This window comes from Eublepharis macularius, chromosome 18, assembly GCF_028583425.1.
Source record: "Eublepharis macularius isolate TG4126 chromosome 18, MPM_Emac_v1.0, whole genome shotgun sequence".
Classification (NCBI taxonomy): domain Eukaryota; kingdom Metazoa; phylum Chordata; class Lepidosauria; order Squamata; family Eublepharidae; genus Eublepharis; species Eublepharis macularius.
This window is the reverse complement of record NC_072807.1, coordinates 4,345,301-4,370,369: the sequence shown is the minus strand read 5'-3', so window position 1 is coordinate 4,370,369 and position 25,069 is coordinate 4,345,301. Positions and strand designations below refer to the sequence as shown.

Sequence of the window (25,069 nt, the reverse complement as noted above, 5' to 3'; positions counted from 1 at the left end):
GATGTGTCTTACAACATGGCACTGTTCCTTTTGCTTGAGGAAAGCGCCTCTGCTTGTGGGATGGAGACACAGGGATGCTTCGTCAGCACGTACGCTAAGACTGGGACGATGCGCAGCATTCAGGCCTTTGCCTCTTTGGTTGCACTGTGCCTTTGTAAGACCATCCTGCATTAGCCTTGCTGGGGCGGGGAATGGCCCTTCCTTGAACTCTTAAGGATGGTTAGGGGGTTCCTGACCAAACTTCTCCATTAAAATAAAAAAGCAGACTAGTGGCACCAGACTGTGTGTTGGGAGATTGCTGTTTGACTGGGAAACAGTTGCAGATGCTGCTTATTAACGAGAGCCCCTGTTAGCGTGCCGGTGTGGGCTTTGGGCAATTCAAAACAACAGCTGTAGTCAGCTCCTTTCTTCATTCCTGCTGAGAAATAAATACTGCAATGAGCCACCGTGTCCTCTTTGGATTCCCCAGGAAATGTTTTAAACAGAAAGTGGTGAATGAATCAAGCATGAAGGTTTGTGAGTTACTTATTAACAGAGTAGTTTACCCATCCTAATGCACAGCGAAGCAACGTGGGAATTTCTGGATCATTTATTCAGGTATTTCAGTATGCGGCCCCCGCCCCAAGGCGCGCTCTGTTCCATTCTCTCCTACTGTCCAGTGACCAGTTTGCTTTGGCCTGTTTGCCTCTGCTTTAGACTTTCTTGCTTCTCAGGTAGGTTGTTCTCGATGGTGTCACCTCAGCAATCCACTGGCTGGTGTGCCGTTTGGCCTCTTCCCAACTGTAGCGAGGTGTGTAGCCAAAATCTCTTTGTGCCCTCTTGTAAGAAAAGGTGAATGGGGTGTTCAGCAAAGTCAACACGTGACGATTGATGACGGGGACATACCGGACAAAAGGCCGAAGCAAGAAGCTCATGATTTTCAGCAACAGAGCGTAGCAGTAGAGGACTGTCAGGGGCATTGCTAGCTTGGGCTCCACGCCAAACCCCAGCTCCTTAGCCAACTCATGGTTGAAGTCTGCGTAGCTTAAATGGGGAGAGTCATCTGCAATGTAATAGAATTGTCCTCGCACCTGCTTGACCTTCTCCGGATTCCTCATGGCTCTTGCTGCTTGGATATGAGCCCAAGCGATGTTCCCCACGTAGACTGGGTTTACGAGAGCTTCCTTCCTGGAGATCCTCAAGAAGACTTTATTGTTTAAGATGCTTTCGTCAATGTGCTTCAGAAGAAAAGGACTTCCTTCTCCAAAGATATACATGGGCCTCAACGCACACGTCACAAAACTGCTGCCGTCCTTCAATGGCAGGCCGTCTAACTCCAGCACAGATTTTTCTGCCTCTCTCTTAGTTTCAGCATAAGGGAATCCGTCAGTGACTTGGTATATTGTGTCTTCATCGCCATTGCATATGGGGTCACCTTTGCAGTTTGGACCTGCCACTTCGATGCTGCTGGTGTAGATAAAGTATTTGACATCACTGAGGAGGCATGCTTCCAGCAGAAGTTGTGTACCTTCCCAGAAAGGAAAAGCAAGAGGGGGAATAAGTTAGTCAAGGCTGAAAACAACACTGGGTCTGTGCAAAAGTTGTTGTGAAGAACAGCAGTTGTGGAAGAGCACCACTGTGTTTCTGTGCAACTGCCATTTATTTGAGTGCAAAAGAACTTCTTGGGGTGTTATAGCCTGTGGATTAGATCTGTCTCTCCCTTGCTCTGTCACCTAGTCCAAATGTATCTCATCGCATCGCCTCATTAAAGAGCCACTTATTTATTTGCTTCATTTATACCCCACCTTTCTCCCAACAGGGACCCAAAGCAGCTTATATTGTATTGAGCAAAGTGATTGAGAGACCAGTAGCTGACCAACTCCAGGACTTCTTGGATAATTCTAGTCCTCTGGACCCTTTCCAGTATGGATTCAGACCAGGTCATGGGACAGAGATGGCTCTAGTAGCTTTAGTGGATGATCTCTGTTTGAATATAGACAAAGGTTATGCCTCCTTATTGCTCCTCCTGGATCTATCTGTAGACTGTGACCATGCCATCCTGTTGAGGTGTTTGGAGACAGAAGTGGGCATCAAAGGATACGCCTTGGACTGGTTTAAACGGTTTCTCATGGAATGGACTCAAAGGGTTGCTGTTGGAGATCAGCTGTCTCCAGAATGGGAATTATTTTGCGGGGTTCTACAGGTTCCACAGATTTAGAGATCTTAAATCTTAGAGATCTTAAATCTCTATGTAAAGCCTTTAGGAGAACTCATTTGCAGCTATGGAGTGGGATGTTATCAATATGCGGATGACACGCAACTCTATATCTCACTATTCAAATAGCCAAAGGATGCAGTAAAAATCTTGGGTCGCTGCCTGACAGCTGTGGTCAAATGGCTGAAAACAAACAAACTGAAACTGATCTCAGATGAGATGGAAGTGATGGTGGTCAGGAAGGCAGAGATCCTGAAGGACGTTGCACTCCCCACATTCAGTGGTGTTTGTCTGACCCTTGCTGATTCAGTTAAGAGCCTATAACAAAAACATTTCATTTATATAGCGCCCTTCAGGACAACTTAATGCCCACTCAGAGCGGTTTACAAAGTATCTCATTATTACCCCACAACAATAATCACCCTGTGAGGTGGGTGGGGCTGAGAGAGGTCTGAAAAGCTGTGACTGTCCCAAGGTCACCCAGCTGGCTACAAGTGGAGGAGTGGGGAATCAAACCCTGCTCTCCAGATAAGAGTCCCACCGCTCTTAACCACTGCACCAAACTGGCCCGGGGTGGTTGTACTGGATCCAGTGCTACTGCTAGAAAGCCAAGTTAAAGTAGCCACAAAAATTGCTTTCTACAACCTCACTCCAGCCTGGAAGATGGCTTCCTACCTTGACACACCCAACCTGGCCACCTGGATCCATGCTATGGTAACATCAGGACTTGACTATTGTAATGCACTATACACAGGTCTCCCCTCTAGGAGACTCCAGTCGGTGCAGCATGCTACAGCTTAGCTGTTGTCGGGAGCAAGCAGGAGCATGAAAGTCACTCTCATTCTGCAGTCTCTCCCTTGGCTACCTATCAGTCACAAGGCTCAATTCATGGCATTGGCTATCACATACAAAGCTCTTCACGGCCTTGGTCCAGCATAGCTACGGGACCAGCTCTCCCCTTATGTTCCTCCATGGCAGCTTCTCTCATCTGAACAGGGTCTCCTGCAAGTGCCACCCTGCCCATGAGTGAAAGCAACCGCTGCCTATTCACGTGCATTCTCTGTGGCGGCCCCTCCCCCACCCTATGGAACAGCCTGCCTGAGCAGGTCCGAAGAGCCCCCACTCTCTTGGCTTTCCGCAAACAATGCAAAATTGAATTATTCAAGAGGGCTTTTTTACTCAGATAAGGGGGGGGCTGTACTGCAGGATGGTCAGGGCTCATTTTGAGGGGGAACGTGCAGGAACACAGTTCCAGCAGTTCTCCAAAGAGGTCACATGTCAGGTGCCCCCACCCATCTGACTTTCAGCCATTTTGGGCCCGTTTCGGCCTGGATTGGGGCTGAAACAGCCCAGATTGGGTCAGCCCCTTTTTGCCATTTTGAGCCCAATTTTGGCCCTGAATGGCCAGGATTGGGTCCAAAATAGGCAGGATAGGTGATGCCATGGGGCGTGGCATATGCTAATGAGTTATGCTAATGAGTTATGCTAATGAGCTCCTCCAGCTCTTTTTCTATGAAATGACCCCTGAGGGTGGTGGTCTCAAAGAGGTGGTTCACTAAAGAGATAGGGACCATAGACTTCATCTCTATATACTATCTGTTGCTTTATGTCCTATCTGTTGCTTTAAGTATGTGCTCCTGTGTACTACCTCTTGCTTTATGTATGACCCTACTGGGTAGTTTAATGTCTAATGTAAATCGTAGAATTACTTATGATCTGTTTCACCATTTCTTCAACTCTGCATTGGATTTTTGCTGATGTTGTGTGTATTAAGTGCTCTCAAGCCACACCTGACATATAGCCAGGGCTTTTTTTCAGCGAGAACGCGGTGGAACGGAGTTCCAGAACCTCTTGAAAATGGTCACATGGCTGGTGGCCCTGCCCCCCTGATCTCCAGACGAAGGGGAGTTGAGATTGCCCTACGCACAGCAGAGTGGCATGGAGGGCAATCTCAACTCCCCTCTGTCTGGAGATCAGGGGGCGGGGCCACCAGCCATGAGACCATTTTCTCCTCGGGCAACCCACTGAGTTCCACCACCTCTTTTCCCAGAAAAAAGCCCTGCATATAGCAATCCCAGCAAGGGGCTTCCAAGGCACATGAGAAGCAGAGGTGGCTTGCCATTGCCTTCCTCTGCAGAGTCTTCCTTAGTGGTCCCCCATCCAAGTACTGATGAGATGCCGCCTTCCCTCCCTTGGCTGATGGAGGGTCTTTGTAAACTTGCATTTATTTACCCTACGGCATTGTTTATTGAAATACCCTTGATATTGACTGAACTAATCTCACACCATGTAATCCGCCTTGAGTCTCAGTGAGAAAGGTGGACTATAAATGACAAACATATGTACTCTTCACACATAACAACAACAACAACATTCGATTTATATACCGCCCTTCAGAACAACTTAACGCTAACTCAGAATAGTTTATAAAGTATGTCATTGTTATACCCACGATGGGTGGGGCTGAGAGAGCTCTGAGAGAGCTGTGACTGACCCAAGGTCACCCAGCTGGCTTGAAGCAGAGGAGGGGGGGAATCAAACCCAGCTCTCCAGATCAGAGTTCCGCACTCTTAACCACTACCCCAAACTGACTCTTATGCCTGGCCCCATTTAAGTACCCCCAGAACCATTCACATGGAACATCAGATTCTGAGGAGGGAGAGTGCCTTCCGCCCCTTGGGATTTCCCCAGATCTTTCTTGTCTCATGCTGATGATGCATATGAGGCTGAACCACAGCAAAGGGCGAGGGTAAGGATCGCGCAGGCCCAGGAGGAGGACACCTTTTATACTGCCCCCGTGGCGCACTGCCTCGTCTTCGTTGCATGACTCACAGCAGTGTTCTTGGGTTTTCGGGCTGAAGAACGTGCCCTGTCTCTAGGTTTGGACATTACTCATCCTTCTAAGGAAAACCCCTCCAGTCTCCAAAATTATTACTTGGGTGGGGTGGGGTACATTGAAATATCCTTCTTGGATTCTAGGAGCAATCAAAGACCTGCTTGCCTGTATCCCCTGATGAGTATTTCCAACACGCAAACACGCTGTTAAACTCACCTCCAACGTTGATGTCCCACAGCACCTGCTTTTCCACCAAACCCAAGATGTCGATGACGCAAGCTGAGTGTATGACAAGTGAGATCCCTTGGACAGCTTTGTGGAGGAACGATGCATCCCGGATATCCCCTTTCATGATTGTCAAGAGAGTCGTACTCTTCAGATCTGGAAGGAATAGCACCAGACAAAACAGAAAGCAGTGGTTGGCCTCCATTAATCCAGTGCAGAGCAAGCCGTGACGGCCACCCTCTAGTTAAGAAGAGCAGGAGGAGAATCCTCCACTAACGCTCGAGGGACCGTAGATCTCACCACTATGTCGCCTTACGTCCTACCTGTTGCTTTAAGTATGTGCTCCTATGTGCTACCTGTGCTTCAAGTATGATCCTACTGGGTTGTTCTACGTTGCCTAATGTCAGTCCTAGAGTTGCTTATGCTCCGTTTCAGCATTTCTTCAGTTCTGTATTGGATTCTTACTAATGCTATGTAAACTTGTGTTTATTGACCCTATGGCATTGTATATGGAAAAGTCCTTGATATTGACTGTACTAATCTCACACTGTAATCCGTCTTGAGTCTCAGTGAGAAAGGTGGACTATAAATGGCATAAAAAAATAATGAAATAATAAGATGCACCATTTAAAAGAGTGGCCAAAATACAAACTGTAAAGTTAGGGCTGGGTGAGAAAGCAGCATAGTATAGCCCAATCTCGTCAGAAGCTAAGCAGGGTCCATACGTGGCAAGGAAGGCGGACGGTTGCTCTGTGGAGGAAGGCAATGGCAAAGCACCTCTGCTCCTCACTTGCCTTCAAAGCCCCTTTATGAGATCACCCTAAGTTGGCTGCAACTTGAGGCACATCCATACATATAATGTTCGGGCAATGAAAACATAGTTCCAAGTAACAGGAAAGAGTTAAATGTGCTTACATTCCAGGGGCCTTAAATCTGCCCTGTGCGGTGTTGGATCCACTTGAAAAGCATGTTTCATTTTGTCATAATGGACCTAGCTAGCACATCTCTATGAGGGACATCTAAGGTTGTAGAAAGCAAGCAACATCTTTGATTTTAACAATTAGGGGTGTGTGTGTGTGTGTGTGTGTGTGTGTGTGTGTGTGTGTGTGTGTGTGTGTGTGTGTGTGTGTGTGTGTGTGTGTGTGTGTGTGTGTGTGTGTGTGTGTGTGTGTGTGTGTGTGTGTGTGTGTGTGTGTGTGTGTGTGTGTGTGTGTGTGTGTGTGTGTGTGTGTGTGTAATCTGACATATTACCACCCTGTTAATTGAAAGTAACCGCTGGACCAAGTAATTGGCAGTAACTTTCTGGAAGCAAAACAATGCCTTGGAATTTCCAACACCATTTCTTTAGCACTGAAATATTCTGTTTCATTTAAAAAGAAAGAAATATTTTCTCATGTATAGTAAAATTTGGACCTCACTTAACCAGCTAACTCTGCATGTGAGAGGTCAGCTGAAACAAAATTCAGTTGCCTGAATGCCAGCCCTGGGGATTGGTTGGGATGATGAGATTTTGTTATCTGAAGGCTGGTGGTCAGTTGAATGCAAAGCAAGTCAGTCGAAGTTAGGAGGGAGTCCGTCCCACAAACATCCTTGAGAAGAGATGCATAAAACACCCCAAAGGAGTGTAGCATAATCATTGCAGTGAAACATCAGGAGTCTCTGAGAGGCTGATACCGCCTGATGGATACTGAAGGAAGAGCAGGAAAACATTTCGGAAGGGAAAAAATGTGGCAAGAGCGGAGTGGAGGGATGGATGAGATAAGCCTCTTCCTGTGTCCCAAAATGAGGAGGTGAGGCCTCAGCACTGCAGAGAGCTCGGGGGACAACTTCACTGAGAGCCAAGCCACAAGTGACAAAGGACACTTGCCTGGCAAGTGAACAGACTCACGCGTATCCCTCCCTGTTCACTTGCCCTCCACTTGCTCTCCGCTTGATCAGGCAAGTGTAATTCGTCCCTTGTAGCTTGGCTCTGAAAAGAAAACTCTTAGTAGTAAGAGTGGTTTGGCAATGAAACTAGTTACAGGATTTACTCAAATGCAAGACTGGGTGTTCGCATGCACGCCATCAAAACAAAATGTGTGTGTGGGAGAGTCATCTTGCATGTGCAAACCAGGTACAGGTATATTCAATAATGTGTGTGTGTGTGTGTGTAACATTTTAAGGGGGTCTTCTTACATTCAGGGTCATCTTTCTTTTGAGTAAATACAGCATCCGAAGGTCAGCTGCCTGCTTCTCACAATTGCCTTTATAAACTGGCTCTTGTTTTGTTTGCCGTGTTTCTGTTTTAATTTTTTTGCTTAAATTTTCCAACAGTAGACTGACTCTGGTATTCCAGGGTAAAAGCCCCAGAGAAGAAATATTTAGCGAATTATTCACATTTATGGGAACTTTGCTAACAGGGTTAAACGTTAAAAATATCAAAGTAGATTTTTTTCTAGTTACTTTCATTGGTTCACAATATTAGTCAAGGAAAAATTTTGTGATCGGAATAACTATCAAACCCAGACCTTCGCTGTTGTTTTAATAAAGTGAATGCTTTAAGAATACTTGGCCATTATTAGTCAATCTGTCATCTGACCATATCTTTAATAATAATTGGAACCAAAAGATGAAAAACAGTCTCCTGTCTTTTGAACTGGTGGAAGACGTGTTTACAGAGCAAATAATACAGCTGTCCTTGCGGTGGCTGTTAGGCTGTATTATAAAATTCACCCAATTTTCATGTACAGGTTTAGAATTTAAGGGACTGAACTTAAGCGTGACTTTGCCTTTGGTTTCTCCTTCCTCACTAACAGCATCCAGAAGAGACATATGGCGGAAGTTTCTCAAAAAGTTTACATGCAGCAATTGAAGCAACTGTCAGATAATCTCCTGTTACACTTGTGAATTGTTGAAATGTGCAAAGCAGGCCTTGGTGTGTTTTACTGTCACATGTCTTTGCACCCAGTGAGAGGCAATCTGAGGGTTCAGTGTCAGGAATTCCGTGAATGGCATTCCATATTGTTTTGTTACCTTTGAACCCTGGTGTTGAGAAAGCTGGGGGAAATGGGCCATGCGGTGTGGGGCAATGCCACAGAGACCTGGATCATAGAAAGAATGACAGTGAGCATAGATTTTCCTGCTTCTTGGACCCTCGGATTCTGATTAGGAGTATGGTGCAAGGAGTATGGTGTAAGAAGGGTTAAGCCACCCCCCCCACACACACAACTGTTTCCCTGATCCAGAGTGAATGTTTGCCCCATGTGAATGGAGTGCCCCAGAGCATGCCCCAGAATCCACAGCAAGGTGAAGCAAAGGTAGTCTGAAAGGTAGTCTTGGCAGTAGAAAGTAGTGAAAAACCACTGCAGTAGCAGACTGTACCGGGAGAAGAAAAAGAGGAAGGCAGACAGCTGCAGCAAGGGGTCCAAGAATGCCTGCTGCACTGGCACAGCCTGGCCAGTCTCCATCAAATGGAAGTGATGATAGATACTGCCTACCCAGTTTTCTATACAACATTCAGATGCCCAGGCATCTTGTGGAGAACTGCTTACAAATTTGTTACAGATTTTAAAAAGGTTGAGGCTATACTAATTCAGGCTGCAGATGAACACTGCCATGAAGGAATGTTCCTGCAGACTGAAAAAGAAACCAGTCGCCTGTAGAAAACAAGCTCATCATGGAGAAGAATTCTATGCTAGCTTTCTACATGCAGGAAAATGTATAAAAGTCATGTGAACTCCCTATTGCTCAGATACACTTGTCCTTCCAGAACGAGGCCATTTTCACGAGTCAAGAGATGCAAGCTTATAGGAAAGCAGAACTCTCTTATCTTTTAAAAGACGACCACAGTAGATTCACTTACCTTCGAAACGCCGAAGAGTCTTGGAACTGAAAGCCTTGTCCAATGCACGAACCTCGGCCAGTTTCTCTGCTTCCTCCAGCAACTGGCAAACAATTGTTTGGCCAAGAAACCCCCCAGCTCCCGTCACCAGGCACTTCAAGCCAGCCAGGGACATGGCAACAGACTTGTGGACAGCAGAGTTTTGCAGGGTCAGCCCCTTCCTTCGAAGAGCAGAGAGAACGCAGAAATGGACTGAAAAGTCTAGGGAGACAGGAGGGGGAATCTCAGGTATGCCTTTGCACACCAGAGGGAGGCTTGGTAACCTCTGCTACCGGGGCTTCTCCGAGGCTTTCTGTGGCCCTGTGCCCTTTAGGGCCATCAGCCCAGGAGGGGAAGGCCAGTTGCCTGCCACGATGCTAAGGGGCGGGAGCAAACTGAGCCCCAGTAGTGGACACATCAGTGCTGCCCTCCTCATGCCCCCAAACTGGCCCTCAGCATTGCATAGTTGGGTCCCCACTGGCACCACCACCACCACCAAGAACAAGGATGAAATTCCAGATTCACCAAAGGTTAAACCCCAGTTGGTTGGTGCTTACAGCTGCTTCAGCAAGAATCCAATGACAACCGAGCTGTGTTCACGCTTCTGCTTCTGGCCTCGGTCAAAAATTCCTCTAGCAGAGAGGGCAGTCCTTGGTATTTATCTCTCCCTCCTCTTATCTTTTCAAAAAAGACCACCAGTGAAGAAGTCATGTGATCTCCCTATAGCTGAAATATTCTCCTCCCCCCCCCCTTGCCCCAAAAACCCAACTGGACATCAAAACTTTCTCCCGGTCTGTCCCCCCCACTCCCACTTTGGAGAACATCCTTGAAATGGTAATTTATGGGAGCCTGTGTCAAAGTTATCATTTGTGTTTGTTTTTGAAAGGGAACACACACCGCACCACTGTGTGTGCAAAGACAAAACATTGGTCACAACTGAATTTTCTTTGTGAATCAGATGACCCAGGAGGTGACTGACGACTCTAGCACGAGGACAGCACAATCCCCAGCTGCGGGGGCGGGGGGGGGGACACTCACAGATCTGTGGTCATTGGAGCACTTGCCCGTGACTCACTTTCCTTTGCTGTGAGCAAGGGGAGTTTGTGCCTTGACCCCCGTCTACCATTGTCAAAATGGCAAAACATTTCCCTTGGCTCTTTCCTGCTGGCCAAAACGGTCTCGAGGACAGCAGGTGTTTGTCTCACCTTGAGATCATGGTCACAGATGAGCCCATAACAAAACACCTTGAGCGCTCTTTTGTGTGTGTTGCCGTTGTTTTTGCCGTACCAGTAACACACAATTCCTGTGAATGCTTTCTACAAAACATCTTTGGGTTTTCTGTAGCATGTCTGGTAAGAATTGTTCAGAAGAAAACGTATGACTTGATCCAAGAAAGAAGATCTGTACACAAACGGTGTTCAAGAGCAGGATTTCTGAAATCCAGCGGGATCATTTCTAGTCTGCGTAAGAGGTTGGCAAGCTGTTGCCACCAGAAAAGTAGGGGAGTCTTATTTTTTTGTAATGGGAATTTGCATGCTTTGTGCTGTCACATAAAATTCCATGCGTGGAAAAGGCCCTTGGATGTGTTTACAACAAACTGCATCTGTTCTAGCTACAGGGAAACAAAAACCACCTTTGTTTGGAGAGCAACCAACGGCTCAGTGGTAGAAGCCCCCCTGCTTTGCATGCAGAAGATCACGGGTTCAGTCTCGGCCAACTTCTGCTGAAGGGTCTCGGGGAGCAGGTGCTGGGGAAGAGTCCTTTCTGCCTGGGAGTCTGAGGAACAGTTGTGAGTCAGGGTAGCTAACACTACACAACACAGACTCGGTATACGGAAGCATGTCTGTGCACAGGAGAATGAGGGGAAGCAGCACAGAGAAGCAGCCAACAGAGGCTCCGAGGAAAGAGACCTGGCGCGGGCCGGCTTCTATAGAGGGTGTGGGTGTGGGGGCCACCTCCGCCACCTTCAGGCGCCCTCCTACCTGAAGCAGGCCATCATCCCCCCCACTGGGGAATGATGTCACGGAGGGCCAGTCACAGGGAGGCCATCCTGATGGAAGGATGCTGGTGCTTGAGGCCACTCAGTCATGCCGCTTTATGACACAGGCGACAGGCCCCTGTTTTAAGGGCGAATGGGCATTGTGGCGTCACACAATGGCCCGGCCAATAGGAAGCTGGAGGAGTTCTGAAGCCGCAGCATGGTCAAGCATCCTCCCCGTCTCTGTGTAGAGTTTCCAATGCCAGGTTTGGAAATTCTTGGAGATTTAAGGGCAGATCCTGGAGGGAGGCTGGAGCTTGGGGAGGGGAAGGCTCTCAGCAGGATACAATGCCACAGAGTCCAGATCCCAACACCACCATTTCATCCAGAGGAGTTAGCCGTGACAGTCTGTAGTTGCAAAATAGTAAAGAGTCCAATAGCACCTTTAAGATTAACCAACTTTATTGTTGCATAAGCTTTTGAGAACCACTGCTCTCTTCGTCAGATGCATCTGATGGAGAGCCGTGGTTCTCGAAAGCTTATGCTACAAGAAAGTAGGTTTGTCTTAAAGGTGCTACTGGACTCTTTACTATTTCCTCCAGGGAAGCTGATCTCTGTAGCCTGGATATCAGTTGTAATCCCAGGAGAACTCCAGGCCCACTTTAAACCTCAACCCCAACACCTGGGAGGTTGTTGTGGAGCCCAGAGAGAACACACCATACATTCGTTTTGCAATGATACCAGCAAAAATTAGTTTGGGGGTTACGTGCATTTTGATAGCTCTGTGCTGCATGGCTTTCAGGTGATTTCTTTCCCCTGATCCACCTTGGACTCCCTTTGGATTACCAAGACACTGGGTGACCTTCTAGGAGGACATTTCCTGGTGGTATTCTGTTTCTTCCCTCCAGTTGTTTTTGTTCTGCGTCTTTTAAACAGAAATATAGGAATGTTATCCTTTGCTTTCGGTTATGTTTATCAGTCTTAGTCCTGTTCTGACTCTGGGACAGTCCCTCAGTGAGGGGGATGCCCTGCCAAATGCTTTCCTCCCTAACCTACCCTGTGCAAATTAGTGAAATACACTGGGTTTTTTTAATTTTTAAAATTTTATTTGAAAAAGAAAATAGAAATAACAATAGAAAGTGCATAGAACCTTATACAAAATACATTAAGCTACAATGAAAAGTATAGCATATATAATAGATTTAAGTTGCATAGGCGATATAAACAAGATTTATAACATTACTGAGTTTCATACTGTTACTCCTCTCCCTCAATGTATGTTATAGAAAGAAGAAAGGAAAAAATCTGTAATACTTCTAGATAGAATATTTAGTATCATATTTTTAGGGTTTGGGGGAAGGGGTTTCAGCACAAGGTGAGACTTAAACATTTTGTATTCAACATAATATTCAGCCTCACAATAGTGAAATACACTGCTGAGGGTGCTTTAAATCCAACCTTCTAGATGATATGATGTATTTGAGAAAGCCTAACATATTTCTTATTGTCCGAACAAACTGTGGAGAAACAGCCCTGGAGGACCCACGCAGTCTCTGCTGATAAGTGAACATCCTTGAAATCTGGCTTGTGTCTTGCTATTCCAATATTTTATCTAGGCAGCAACTGTGTTTGCCAAGAAAGCACTTTATCAACAGTGTACCAAAAAAAGAGCCCATGTGAAGGCCATGGAGAGGCACAGTACAGATGCATTTATCTCAGAGACAACCTCAGATCTTAACAGGATCTGCGAATAAGAGGCTCTTGAGGGTCCAGCAGTTGTCCAAACAGGGAAGCCAATGGGATAATTCATTCGTGGCACTGTTCGTCAGCCATGTTGGTAACAGAAAGAAGTTGCCTGGTGCGAATCCCTCTTCTGTTCTCAAGATGCTCCCTCCCTCCACATCTTTACTGCCTGTTTATGGGTGGAGGTTGTTGGGCTGGCCAGCTCAAGGAGACCAGTCAAGTCAATGTGGACTTAGCAGAGGACTTCCCGTTTCTGACTCTGCTCCTATGATCGAACCTCTGTGTTAAAAGCTGTATTCTCACATATACAGGACCAAATGTATATCTTAATCACAAAAATGGGAATATAACAATGGGAATGTCATTTCAGTCCCTCCCCATTTTTTATTGCCTGCATAAGGTTCAAGAAGGAGCTTGGATTCTTTAAGGATGCAGGAATCACCAGGGCCTATGGGGACGTACAGCTCTTGGCAAGGGTGCAGTTAGTTGGGATGACGGCAGAGAGAGACAGAGAAGAAATTTTCAGTTGCTGTGGCAAGGCCTTCACATGGGCTCTTTTTTTGGTACCCTGTTGATAAAGCGCTTCCTTGGCAAACACAGTTGCTGCCTAGATAAAATATTGGAATAGCAAGACACAAGCCAGATCTCAAGGATGTTCCCTGATCAGCAGAGACTGCGTGGGTCCTCCAGTCTTCTCCATAGGGACACAAAGAGAGCTGTTTCTTCCATGCCAGTGAGGAGCTTAGCAACAGTCAGGGGCAGCAGTTAAGCAAGCCTTTGGAAGTTCATGGACTTGTATATGGCAGCCTTGCTCTGCCCCACAAGGGGCGGGGTGGGAAGTTATTCTGGCATCCGTGCACGGCAGCACAGATTGGTGGCCTGTTTGGCTGGTCTGCTGAGCATTGCAGGGTGATCCTTTACAGCCTGGAGAACTGGACCAAGTGTCGGCCAATTTCAGAGACATTTCGACAGCCTGAAAGAAAGTGCACAGAAGGTTAAAAACAAAGCACTTAGGGCAAAGATTTGGGAAAGCAGGAGCCTTGTGGCGGGATTCTGGTGTGATTCTATGCAAGTAGATAAAGCAAGTAAGCCTGAAGGGGCTGCTGCTTTTACACAGAGGGAAACACAAGGATTCCGTGTGGTCCAGTGCTTAAAGCTGCTGGAAGGAAGAGGGGGAAGTAGAGGACCATACGGCTGGGATGCTCTTTACCTGGCAGTCCCAGTGTCTCACTAGGCTCTCGGGTCCAAACAGGTGCTGTAGCATGGTTATGCACATGAGGCATTGCCTTCAAGGAAAAATATCTAGAATGGCCAGGCAGGACTTGACAACAGCAAGACATTAAAAACCAAAAACCAACAAACGAAAAACCCTGAAGCAACAAAGTTCCTCCGTTCCTCCCATGCATAATGCCATCCACAAAGATGTCTATTGTGATGGATTTCAACTGTATGCATTTGGGGAGTTAGTTTGGTTAGAAAACATCAGTGTATCAAAAATAAACAAACACGTAACAGCATTAAATCTGGCGGAAAAGTTAGAATGCATGTCTTCTTTTCAAATACACCAAGTACATTTTATGTCTGAAAAACTGAAATATCCCCCCCCCGCTCCTTGCCCAAGTAAATCAACTGGATTTATTAACAAAGCACAGCTCTTCTGCCTTTGCAGTGTCTTCTCACAGGTTAGTGGTTTTGGGGTCTCAAGTTAGGATTTTGAGGGCGGGGATAGTCGACGCCACCCATCAGAAAGCTTAGCAGAGGCAGTGAGTATTCTTTGCTGCCATTGGCTGGGGTCATTGGGCCATCAGGTTGCCACCCTCCAGGTGGGGCCGGGAGAACTCCTGGAACTGCAACTTATCTTCAGGCTACAGAGGTCAGTTCTGCTTTGAAGGGTGGACTTTGGCATTATAACCCATTGGGCTCCCGCCCTTCCCCAAACTCTGTCCTCCCCAGACACTGCCCCAAATCTCCTGGAATTTCCCAATCTGGAGTTGGCAACCCTATCACCCACCCCCCAGCCAGTTATCAAGCAAGCTGTTGGCCTGCCGGGGGGGGGAGGGGGCGTGATGGAGAGGAAGCGGAATGGATCCCATGAGCTAGATATCTGTGTTGATGACGCTCGTTGGCCAGACAGATCCCTCCAGTGGAGTCAGCGGCCCAGTAAAAGAAGCAAAGGGAACCCCCAAAGTGCTGGGACGATTCCTGGTTCTGGCAGCATTGCATCTGCCCAGACCACCGGAACAGCCTTGGAAGGAGAAGAATACGGTCATTTAAAACACTGGGAACCAACAGCTGTGTTCAGCCTCTTCTGGGGTGAACAGTGGAATATAAATACGTTAATAAAATCAATAACCCCTTTGTAGCAGCAAAAACAATAATCACAATAAAATGGAATGCTAAGGCAGCACCAGATATAGACCAATGGCTTAGTAAGGTGTGGGACCAAATGATTATGGAAAAAATTACAGAAAGAATTCAACAATCCTCAGAAAAAGAAAAGACAACAGAATTTTACAGTAAGTGGAAGCCATTTCTTGACTACATTACAACAAGCAACATACAGTCTACGAACACAATCTACCAGTCATTAATAGAAATATAAGTAATTGAAGAACAACAAAACTTTCATGGATCTATATGAGGAAAACCATTTAAAGAAAAAAAACTTTAAATGTTAATAGTAAACTTGTAAATAAGTTATTGTTATGTGAATGTAAAGGTAAGACTTGAATTGGACTATGTGCTTGATAACCTTTAATAAAATTTAATTTTAAAAAAATCAATAACCCTAATACTCTGACAAGTATGAGGCCCAGTGTAAGGAGGTCAGCCTCCCCCCGCCTCCTCAGATATCTGCAGATTGTTCCTCCTTTTCTTTGGCAGCCTTGGTATTAAGTAGTATTGAGATTTCAGCTCATAGTAACAGCTTCATTGAAGATTGGAAGCAGACAGACTGAAGACAGGCTCAACGGGAGCCAACTATATACACGCCCCTTTTACAAGCAACACGCCCCTTTTACAAGCCACGCCCCTTTTACAAGCAACAGCCAATAGGCACACACAACTAGAATCCTTAGTTAGCATTACTATATGCAAAGTAACTTATTTGCAGTACAGTGATGGGTCTTTATTATACAGCACTGATTGGCTGCTGCCAGCAGGAAACAGCCAATAGTAATGAAGACTTCAGGAGCCTTAGCTCAGGCAGAAGCTAAGTCAATACAGAACACTTGGGATACAATAAAGAACGCAGACATCAAGTCTTTTCTTGATTGCATTTGAAATTTACACCATTACATCTCCCAACTGTACTTCCTGCATTTCATGGGCCTTTGGCCCTGATATTTAAACATGTTCCCTTCATATCTCTCTATATGAATGCCTGCTTAGAAAATGCCTGCCCTGACCTACATAGCCCAGGTGAGCCTGATCTTGTCAGATCTCAGAAGCTAAGCAGGGTCTGCCTTGGTTAGCAACTGGATGGGAGACTGCCAACAAAGACCAGGGTTGCAGAGGCAGGCAATGGCGAACCACCTCTGTTAGTCTCTTGCCATGAAAATCCCACTAGGGGTCTCCATAAGTCAGCTATGACTTGAGGGTACTCTCCATCACCAGAAAAGACCCAGTAAATGCATTTGATAAGGTGGGCTATGGTCTTAACGATTCATTTTGAAATAAAATATTATTGATCATTACGGTGCTACAAGACTCCCGTTTATTTAGTCACCGAGTACTGAAGGAGCTCATGACAAGAGAAGGAGTAACAGGTTTACCGGTTAGAGCCATGGACAAACGAAATTCATCTTTCAAAATCTGCAGCACATCTTTAAGTCCCTCTTCACCCTGTCCAGACAGACGAAAAGGGAAATGGTACGCAACATCATAAGCAGTTCTTTTAAGACACAAATGTGCAGAGCAGGGATCGTTTCTTCCTTTGTTGTTCCTTTTACTCTGTGATGGAACAGCCTCGTTGACCTATGAGCACTGCCCCTTCTTATCCTCTGGGGTGCCTGGAGTGACCAGTGACAGTCCAAGTCTCTGCCTGGCACGTGCCACCCACATGCTGCCTAGGGTGGGTAGGCCCCCTTACCCTCCTGGCGGGAGGTAGGAGACTGGCACTCACCTTCACGCGCACACTCCCGGCCTGCGCGATGGCATCACCTCCTGGAAGCGATGTCATTGCGTAGCACCTTGTGCCACTCCTGGGAGCACTCCTGCACTTCACAGCGGGCCGATTTCAGCCCACTTGGGGCCAAATCAGGCCCATTTGGGGCCTAAATTGACCCGCTGTGAAGCACCGGAGCTCTCCGGGGCCCTCCCACCAGCTCTCCCATGCTCCACAGCAGGCCTAATCGTTACTGTTTGGGGCCGAAATCGACCTGCTGCAGAGCGTGGAAGAACTGCCAGAGTGGTGCAGGGTCATTGTGCCCCTGCTTTTCAACCACAATGAACCCCCCCTGAGGTGCATCTAGGGTTGCCAGCGCCGGGTGGAGAAACTCCTGGAGATTTGGGGGTGGAGCCTGGAAAAGGAGACGTTTGGGGAGGGGAGAGGCCTCAACAGGTTATAATCCCATAGAGTCCACCCTCCAAAGCAGCCATTCTCTCCAGAACTGGTCTCTATGGCCTGGAGATCAACTGTAATCCTGGGAGATCTCCAGCTGCCACCTGGAGCCTGGCAACCCTAGCTGCCCCTGGGAATAAATCTCCCTTTGCGGATCCTGTCACTGAGAACCTTCAGAAGTAACAGAGCCGAAAAATGAGCACTCTGAGAAAGGAATGGGTGCAAAATGCAGACGTGGACTGAGGCACGTTGGGGAAACCACCTGAGAAGCAGGCCCAGGCTCACGGGGACAGTGAATTTCTCAAGCCCTTGGTTATTCTGCCTATTTACCCTTCTGGATGAATCTGGTCTCCCTTAAAATTCAAGTCAGAAACTCTCGTTGCTGCAGAAAATGTCACAGCTTGGTTATTACAGTGGGGTTATTATCAGGAACTAGACGGAGCAGGCATATGGCTCCCACTCTGCTCTTACTCCATTGGCTAGCAGGCCCAATTCGAGGTCGTCATGACTACCATGTTCAAAGCCCTTCGTGGCCTTGGTCCCTCATATCTGTGGGACTGCCTCTCCCCCTGCGGCCCCCGTGGCAGCTTCGCTCATCTCAGCAGGGCCCTCTTCACCTGCCACCGTGCAAATAGGCAAAAGCGCCGACTACCTGGACGTGTGCATCTTTATGGAGTGGCCTGCCTGAAGAGGTCAGGAACTCACACTTCCCTGGCATTTTGCAAACTACGTAAAACTGAATTATTCAGGAGGGCATTTTTACACAGAAAAAAGAATTTTATTTTAATGGAACGGTTCAGGAAGAATACTTAAAGGAAGGGAAAGGGACTGTGGACTACACTACCATGTACAGCTGCTGTTTGTATTATCCTACTATGTAATTTATATATCATTGAATATGTCATGTTAAAACTGATGCTTTGTTTCAGCTCAGTTTCAGATTTCTGCTTGATTTCAGGGCTGTTTCCACACGGCTCCCCGCTGCTCGTAACAACTCGGAAGATAGCGCAAAAAACGCAGAAGATCACGCAAATCTCGTGCGAGAAAATGCGATCTTCCGCGTTTTTTGCGTGATCTTCCGGGCTGTTATGAGTAGTGGGGAGCTGTGTGGAAACAGCCCAGGTTACTGCAGTCGTAATCCTATCACATCGCTTATTGGATGTTGCACCCTGTTGATTGTATTGACGTATACTTTCTAGTCTGCCGGGAAACTTAGTGTGAAAGGTAAACTATAAATAACATAAATTAAAAAAATAAATCAAGTGGATGCAGGAAGGACTATAGCACTTTTAAGTGGCTTATAAGGCCACAGTGTGGGGTAAACACGGTGGTGTGGTCCACGAAGGGCAGACTGAAAGAAATCGGAGTGGAGGAGAGTCAAACGCCCCGTGGTACACCTGCAGCCCCTGACTTCACCTTCTAAACCCATCACAATGACGGCAACCTACTCCTGGCATATCTAGTTTTGAGGGATAACTTTGTTCCTCCCTGGTTGAGATTGCTGAGGAGCAAATTAGGTTATGATGGTTTCTCCCAACAATATCTATTGTCCATGAATATGGCACAGGCGAGGGTCCTGATTAAACAGAGAATCCTAGATGTGGAAAGGCAACATGACCTGACCAGAGCTGAGAACTATTTATTGGAGAGGTGCATCATGAATAGCGTTTCACCAATGCCCTATTTAAACATCTTAGAGAATCCTGATTATAGGAGAGCTTTTACTTTATTACGGTATGATGTCTTACCCTCTGCTGTCTTGGAAGGCAAATATAAGAAGATACCTTATGAAAAATGTTTGTACCTATGCAGCGATGGAAGTGTCAAGTTTTCTTTGATTGTAAAATAGATGAACATATTAGGGAAACATATATTAACCCTATAATTGATAGTCTGCTTAGGAAAGAGAGAAGGAATTGTATTACAATTATGTTAGCAGACAACAATAGGGAAATGATGCTCCAAGTGGCAAAATATGGCTGGATGGTCATTAATAGGAGGAAATCCTGGCTTAGTGTGCAGAATCCTAGATAAGTATCAATATAATCCAATAATATAAGGTAGTTTGAATTTTAGATATTTATATTATGTAAATTATAGTAAGGTGCAATTTCAGTGATTGTCTGGATATTTTAAGTATATATTGCTGTTGAATAATTATGCTTTTAGGATTGATTAATTATGTTTTAAGATTGGTTTATTAAGCAAATTTTTAAACGTGGTAACTTGCTGAAATGTGTAGCTTTTAAAATATTTATTTTATTTGGTGTGTGCCTTGCTGATGTGCAATCATATGTAATGCTGAATTGGTTCTGAGAATGTGATGACCTCTGGCTAATAAACTTTGTTGTTGTTGTTGTTGTTATTGTTGTTGTTGACTCCAACCTACTCCTGGCTTGCTTATTCACCTTATAGGCAAGACCCCATAAGGCTGGCCTTCCAATGAAGACACACGTGGCCCCTAAGGCAAGAGCTTTCAACACGTCGCTTCCAGTTCGTACCCCGCCGTCCAAATAAAGTTCAACCTTGTCTTGCACCGCGTCCTTAATTTCCACCAGAGCATCGATCTGCAAAGGAACAATCAACAAGAAATTCAGGTGACCACAGAGGCATCAATGCGGGGAGAGGACACAGATGCACCACCCACATCTCATACTCGTAAGGACCCATTTCTTACCACTGTCCTATCGTTCAAAGCCGTCTTTGGATGAACAAACTCCTAATAAACGCCAAGCCGGTTATGCCAACTTGACGGTCCCCACCCTCCATACCTGCCCAAGTCTCATAATTTAAAAATACTTCTTCTGTTTTAAATCCTGCCCTCCCTGCCCTCTCCTGCTTAAGCACCCTTGTAAACATCTGGAAGGAAAGAAAGCAGCTAACGCGAGGATAACTGTTCTTCTTCCAGTGAGAAGCCTCCTAGTTATGGGAGCCTTCCTTCTCAGGATTTCTTTGAAAGACATACAACTCCAGTCCTCTCCCTTCTCTATCCCAGTTCCAAAGGTTGTGAATATTTTCATGCAGCCTTTTCAGTGCTTTCATTAATGAATGATGGTCTATCCTGAGTGGGAGTCGGGCCAACCGCTCCAATAATGATAGTCCTGGACATTTTTGCACATGCAACCCTGACAGATCAATGGCTCATCACTCACGCTTGCTAGGACCCCATCCAGCTGCCTCCCACCATGGTTGGAGACCATGATCCCTTGAACTCCATGTCTCACGGCCAGTTCAGCATCTTCCCTCGTCAGGATTCCCTTGAGGATGATGGGCAGGCGGGTCAAGCTCTGCAGCCAGTGGATGTCCTCCCAACAAAGGAAGGGGCTCATGGAATTAGCAGGCAGCCCGTACTCTGAGCGATCTTTGTCCTGTAGAAGATGAGTGGCAGGAAACCTCATTGTGGCTGACACAGTTGGCACATCTCTTAAATGTTTCCTCTGTCTCTTAAATGTTTCCTCCTGCTGCCAGATTTTGGTATATTGGCCCTGTGAATTTTCACTCTATTGTTCCCCACAATGAATAGTGGGGTCAAATCTGGATATGTTCTCTATTTTATGTTTTGTGCAGACTGGCTATCACTTTGATTATATTAATCTCTTTTCCTACAGGGCCATGGGTTTTCAAGCTTTCTACTTTCAAGGGATCTTTGTTACAACAATTGTTCTGTTACAGAACCTCTACATGTTGCAGAGAAGTCTGGGGCACATTGTAGAGAGCACACTCGTGCTCACTGGGTGCTAGCCAGGCCTTTTGGGCTTCATCATCACCCCACATGAGCTGAGAGTTCACCCAAGGTCATGGTACGAACCAGGGTTGCAGACACGAGCTTATAGGTTTTGGAGGAAAACTCACTGTACAAGGTTAATAGATTTAACCAAGAACACAAAGGTTTTAGATAAGTCTCTTTTAGAGGCCAAATTAGATTCCCAGATTCATCGGTATCAATATTTTCAAATAAGAAACTTAGTTAACATGCTTAAAGAACATTTGTCAAAACCTTTGACTGACTTTGAAAAATTGTTGGAAGTACCTCCAGCAAGTGACAAAGGAATTATCTCAAGCCTCTACACAGTCTTATTAACGGCCTCCAATAATAAACCACCATCATATGTGCAGGCTTGGCACAGAGACCTTCGTTTTACACTCTCTGAAGATCAATGGCAACAGATCTGGCAATCTAAATTGGCTACTTCCAGATCAATCCATATTAAAACCCAGATGTTTAAATGATTACTGAGATGGCATCTTACGCCAGTTAAAATTCATCATATGAACTGCAACCAGCAATCAACCTACCGGAAAAAATGTGGAGACCGAGGTTCCTGTTTTCCTACTTGATGGTCTTGTAAATTCGTCCAGTCATTCTGGTGTCTAATTCAAACTCAAATATTTACTATCATAACATGTCTAATTCCTTTTAAGCTGGAAGTAATGTTGTTGCATTTCTTTCAAAATACAGGTATACACCAGTTAAGACTTAACCTAATGGCATTTTTATGTTCCGCAGCCTGCTTAGTCATTGATGCAGCTTGGAAGAGCAGTAAACTCCCTTTGTTATCTGATTGGTACAAGAAGATATGGGACATATTTGCAATGGAGAAAATTCTAGATCAACAAAAGCAGATCGAGTCAGACCAATATATCTCTGATTTTGCTGAAATATGGCAACTTTTAATTGACTTTATAGCAAGAAATGAGGTAACATTCCACTTCACCCACTCCAAACAGTTCCTACGTTTATGATGTAGATATATCGTTAGCTGTAGTTCTATCCATGATTGTAAATTTAGTTGTGTAATCCTTGTGTATACTTTAATATTTAGCATCTTTCAATGTTTTGATTTCTAACTTCTGATGTATGTTGTTTTTAAGCTGTTATTGTACAATTTTTCTCTGTTTTAATAAAGTTTATTTAAAGCGGGAAAAAAAGAAGAAGCAGAGAGTGCACCCAAGGACACATACCGATACCAGCAGTTGAAAAACTCTTATTTAGGGGCAGTTGTCAACTCTTACTGGTTTGGTCACTGGCGATCCCTTGAGAACCTTCTGAGGAATCTCAAGATTCTATGGAAGAGTTTGAAAACTTCTGCCTCCAAATTGTGGCACCAGAGGCAACGGGGTCTGGAAACTGGTCACTTTCCAGCACTCATCCAAGTGCTCATCTTGCAGGCTTGGGGCTGCAGTTCTTAAAACAAAAGCCAGAAACCTACATTTGGCTCACCCATCTTATCCGCCACTAGCTTCTTTTAGCTTACTGGTGTGACTGATCTCATTTTTAAGTATCTTACGCAATGTCATTAATGGGTAGATTACCATGCCATCAATAATGGTGTGAGACTTCTTCAAGCCATCACAAACCAGAATATACAAGAATCCAGATTCTCAGCAGTGCCTGGGGAAGACGGAGAGGAGGTGATATCACCTCTGAACGATGCTTTAGGTGTAAGCAGGGCTTTTTTTTCTGGGAAAAGAGGTGGTGGAACTCAGTGGGTTGCCCTCGGAGAAAATGGTCACATGGCCAGTGGCCCCGCCCCCTGATCTCCAGACAGAGTGGAGTTTAGATTGCCCTCCATGCCACTGAGCGGCGTGGAGAGCAATCTAAACTCCCCTCTGTCTGGAGATCAGGGGGTGGGGCCACCAGCCATGTGACCATTTTCTCCGAGGGCGATTTAAACTAAAAAACTCCCCCCTTGTTCCAGCTGACCCAAAGTGACATCATTGTGCAGTCCTGGGAGCATGCACACACTTTGTGTGTGTACAAGTGGTACCAGGGGCACCACCTCTCACCAGGAGTTGCCCCCTGTGCTGGCAACCCACTGAGTTCCACCACCTCTTTTCCCAGAAAAAAAGCCCTGCTCCTACCCAAGGCCCCCAGGCCTCTTCAGGAGGCAGCATGCCGACACAAGAGAGATCTCTGGGGGTATTAATGGACACTGCAAGTCAATGCAGAGCCATGGAAGCTACTTTAAAGTCGATATAGACTGTGTGATGGGTCACCCCTGAAAAAAAGGATACACAAAAGAGACTAAGACAAGAATGAGCATGTCTAAAATATCTGAGAGCTTTTAGTGTGTATAGAAAAACAGGGGAACTGCTGATCGTGAAACAGCATCCAACGCCAGCATTCCTCCTGACAATTGTGTGGGGATGTTGCCTTCAGGGACACCTACCAAAAACTCCTCTTGCATTTGAACAAGGAGCCTCTTCCAACTCACATATGGAATCCAGGTTTCTGACCTCTCACCTTTCACCTGCTTTGCCTGCTGCTACTCACCTGGGCGGTAGGACAAAAATTTCTGGGGACAATGGGTGGCAATCAGCATTATCTGATGCCATGGTGTCACTTCTGGCGTGACGAAGAAATGATGTAATCACATTGGCTGATGTTCTAGCATTTGCCCCAAACTCTATGGTTAAACTTTATAATTTGGGGCAATTGCTAGAGCACCACTAGTGACCTGTAAGTGATATTGCTGCACTGCAGGCCATGTCACCTTGTTGCTGGTGAGGCCCCTTGCCACAGGTAAGTCTGCTGGTTGCCAGTCTAAGAGTTGGCAGCCCAACTTCCACATGTTTCAAGTAGACCTTTTCCTAAGTTGGCTACAGTCTGGGGGGAAAGAGATGCAAGTTGAGGAGGTGAAATGGCTCCTCTGAGAAACTGGATGCTGGGGGCAGAATTACCCTTTGCATTTGGGAATGGTTTTCACCAATATATTTTGCCTTTATGCTACACAGATTTCAAGTGGCATAGTAGCACAGGAGAGAAGCCCTTGCACCTGTTGTTGCTCACCTGGGACCTGTTAGAGGTAGCACAGAAGGAGGACAGTTGGCAGGGCAAATGCTCTGGGTCGGCCCTGCCCCCCTCCCTGTTGCTTTCACCTCCACTGGGGGAAAACTTACAGGCACACGAGGCAATAAAACATCTATGCAATGGAGAAATGGTTTGAGGTGATTCAGCTCCTTGATCTGCAGGAATCCACTCAGACTTTTGGTTTCACTTCTCTTTCTCTTCAATTCTTATCCCATCCTTCTTCCACATTGCTCAGGACGGAGTAGATGGCTTCCTCCAACTATCCACACACCATTTTATCCTGTGAGGTGGGTTAGGCTGAGGCACAGTGGCTGGCCTGAAGTCACCCAGTGAGCTTCTCAACTCAGGGGGAGCTCGAACCCAGATCTCCCCAGCCCACATCCAATATTCACACCCAGTAGTTTTCAACCATGCCAGAGCTGGGACTCACCAGGTGGCAGCATGAGAGTCAGCCTAATTTTGTCAGTAGGTTAACTTCCCTGTTACTTACATCCCTGTTGAATTGCTCTCTCCTCACTCTTCCCTGTCCCGTTTGATGTAGTGGTTAAGAGCGTGGGACTCTAATCTGGAGAACCAGGTTTGATTCCTCACTCCTCCACTTGAAGCCAGCTGGGTCAGTCACAGCTTCTAGGAGCTCTCTCAGCCTCAGCCACCTCACAGGGTGATTGTTGTTGTGGGGATAATGATAACATACTTGGTAAACCACTCTGAGTGGGTGCTAAGTCGTCCTGAAGGGTGGTATATAAATTGAATGTTGTGTTGTTGATATTATTATTCCTGCTGGCTCTCTTGAACTCTAAATCAGGGGCCAGGATTCTAGCCGTATCTAAATATTTCTAATAATTATTTGTTATTAGTTTTC

The 25,069-nt window shown here is 46.0% G+C and overlaps 2 protein-coding genes across 4 annotated transcripts in view; both read right to left on the bottom strand.

Moving 5' to 3' along the window:
- Positions 1 to 692: 692 nt before the first annotated feature.
- Positions 693 to 9,250, bottom strand: LOC129345698 (3 beta-hydroxysteroid dehydrogenase/Delta 5-->4-isomerase-like). The gene is made up of 3 exons (XM_055002922.1): positions 9,097 to 9,250; positions 5,247 to 5,411; positions 693 to 1,507 (listed from the first exon to the last, which is right to left on the bottom strand). The coding sequence occupies exons 1-3, from the start codon at positions 9,248 to 9,250 to the stop codon at positions 693 to 695; spliced, it is 1,134 nt and encodes a 377-aa protein (XP_054858897.1).
- Positions 9,251 to 12,715: 3,465 nt separating this feature from the next.
- Positions 12,716 to 25,069, bottom strand: part of HAO2 (hydroxyacid oxidase 2) — a 56,610-nt gene continuing 44,256 nt past the window's right edge. For all 3 annotated transcript variants that reach the window (XM_055002528.1, XM_055002527.1, XM_055002526.1), the window contains exons 5-8: positions 20,549 to 20,764; positions 19,805 to 19,963; positions 16,609 to 16,678; positions 12,716 to 13,808 (exon numbers count right to left, since the gene is read on the bottom strand). In XM_055002528.1, the coding sequence (XP_054858503.1) occupies positions 13,753 to 13,808; positions 16,609 to 16,678; positions 19,805 to 19,963; positions 20,549 to 20,764 (501 nt within the window). In that variant the 3' untranslated portion in view covers positions 12,716 to 13,752. The remainder of the gene's footprint in view (positions 13,809 to 16,608; positions 16,679 to 19,804; positions 19,964 to 20,548; positions 20,765 to 25,069) is intronic.

Coding starts and splice junctions, on each gene's coding strand:
- LOC129345698 (XM_055002922.1), bottom strand. CDS start 9,250: ATGTCCCTGGCTGGCTTGAAGTGCCTGGTGACGGGAGCTGGGGGGTTT. Junction 5,412..9,096: donor GACTCTTCGGCGTTTCGAAG/GTAAGTGAATCT, acceptor TATTCCTTCCAG/ATCTGAAGAGTACGACTCTC. Junction 1,508..5,246: donor GTGGGACATCAACGTTGGAG/GTGAGTTTAACA, acceptor CTTTCTGGGAAG/GTACACAACTTCTGCTGGAA.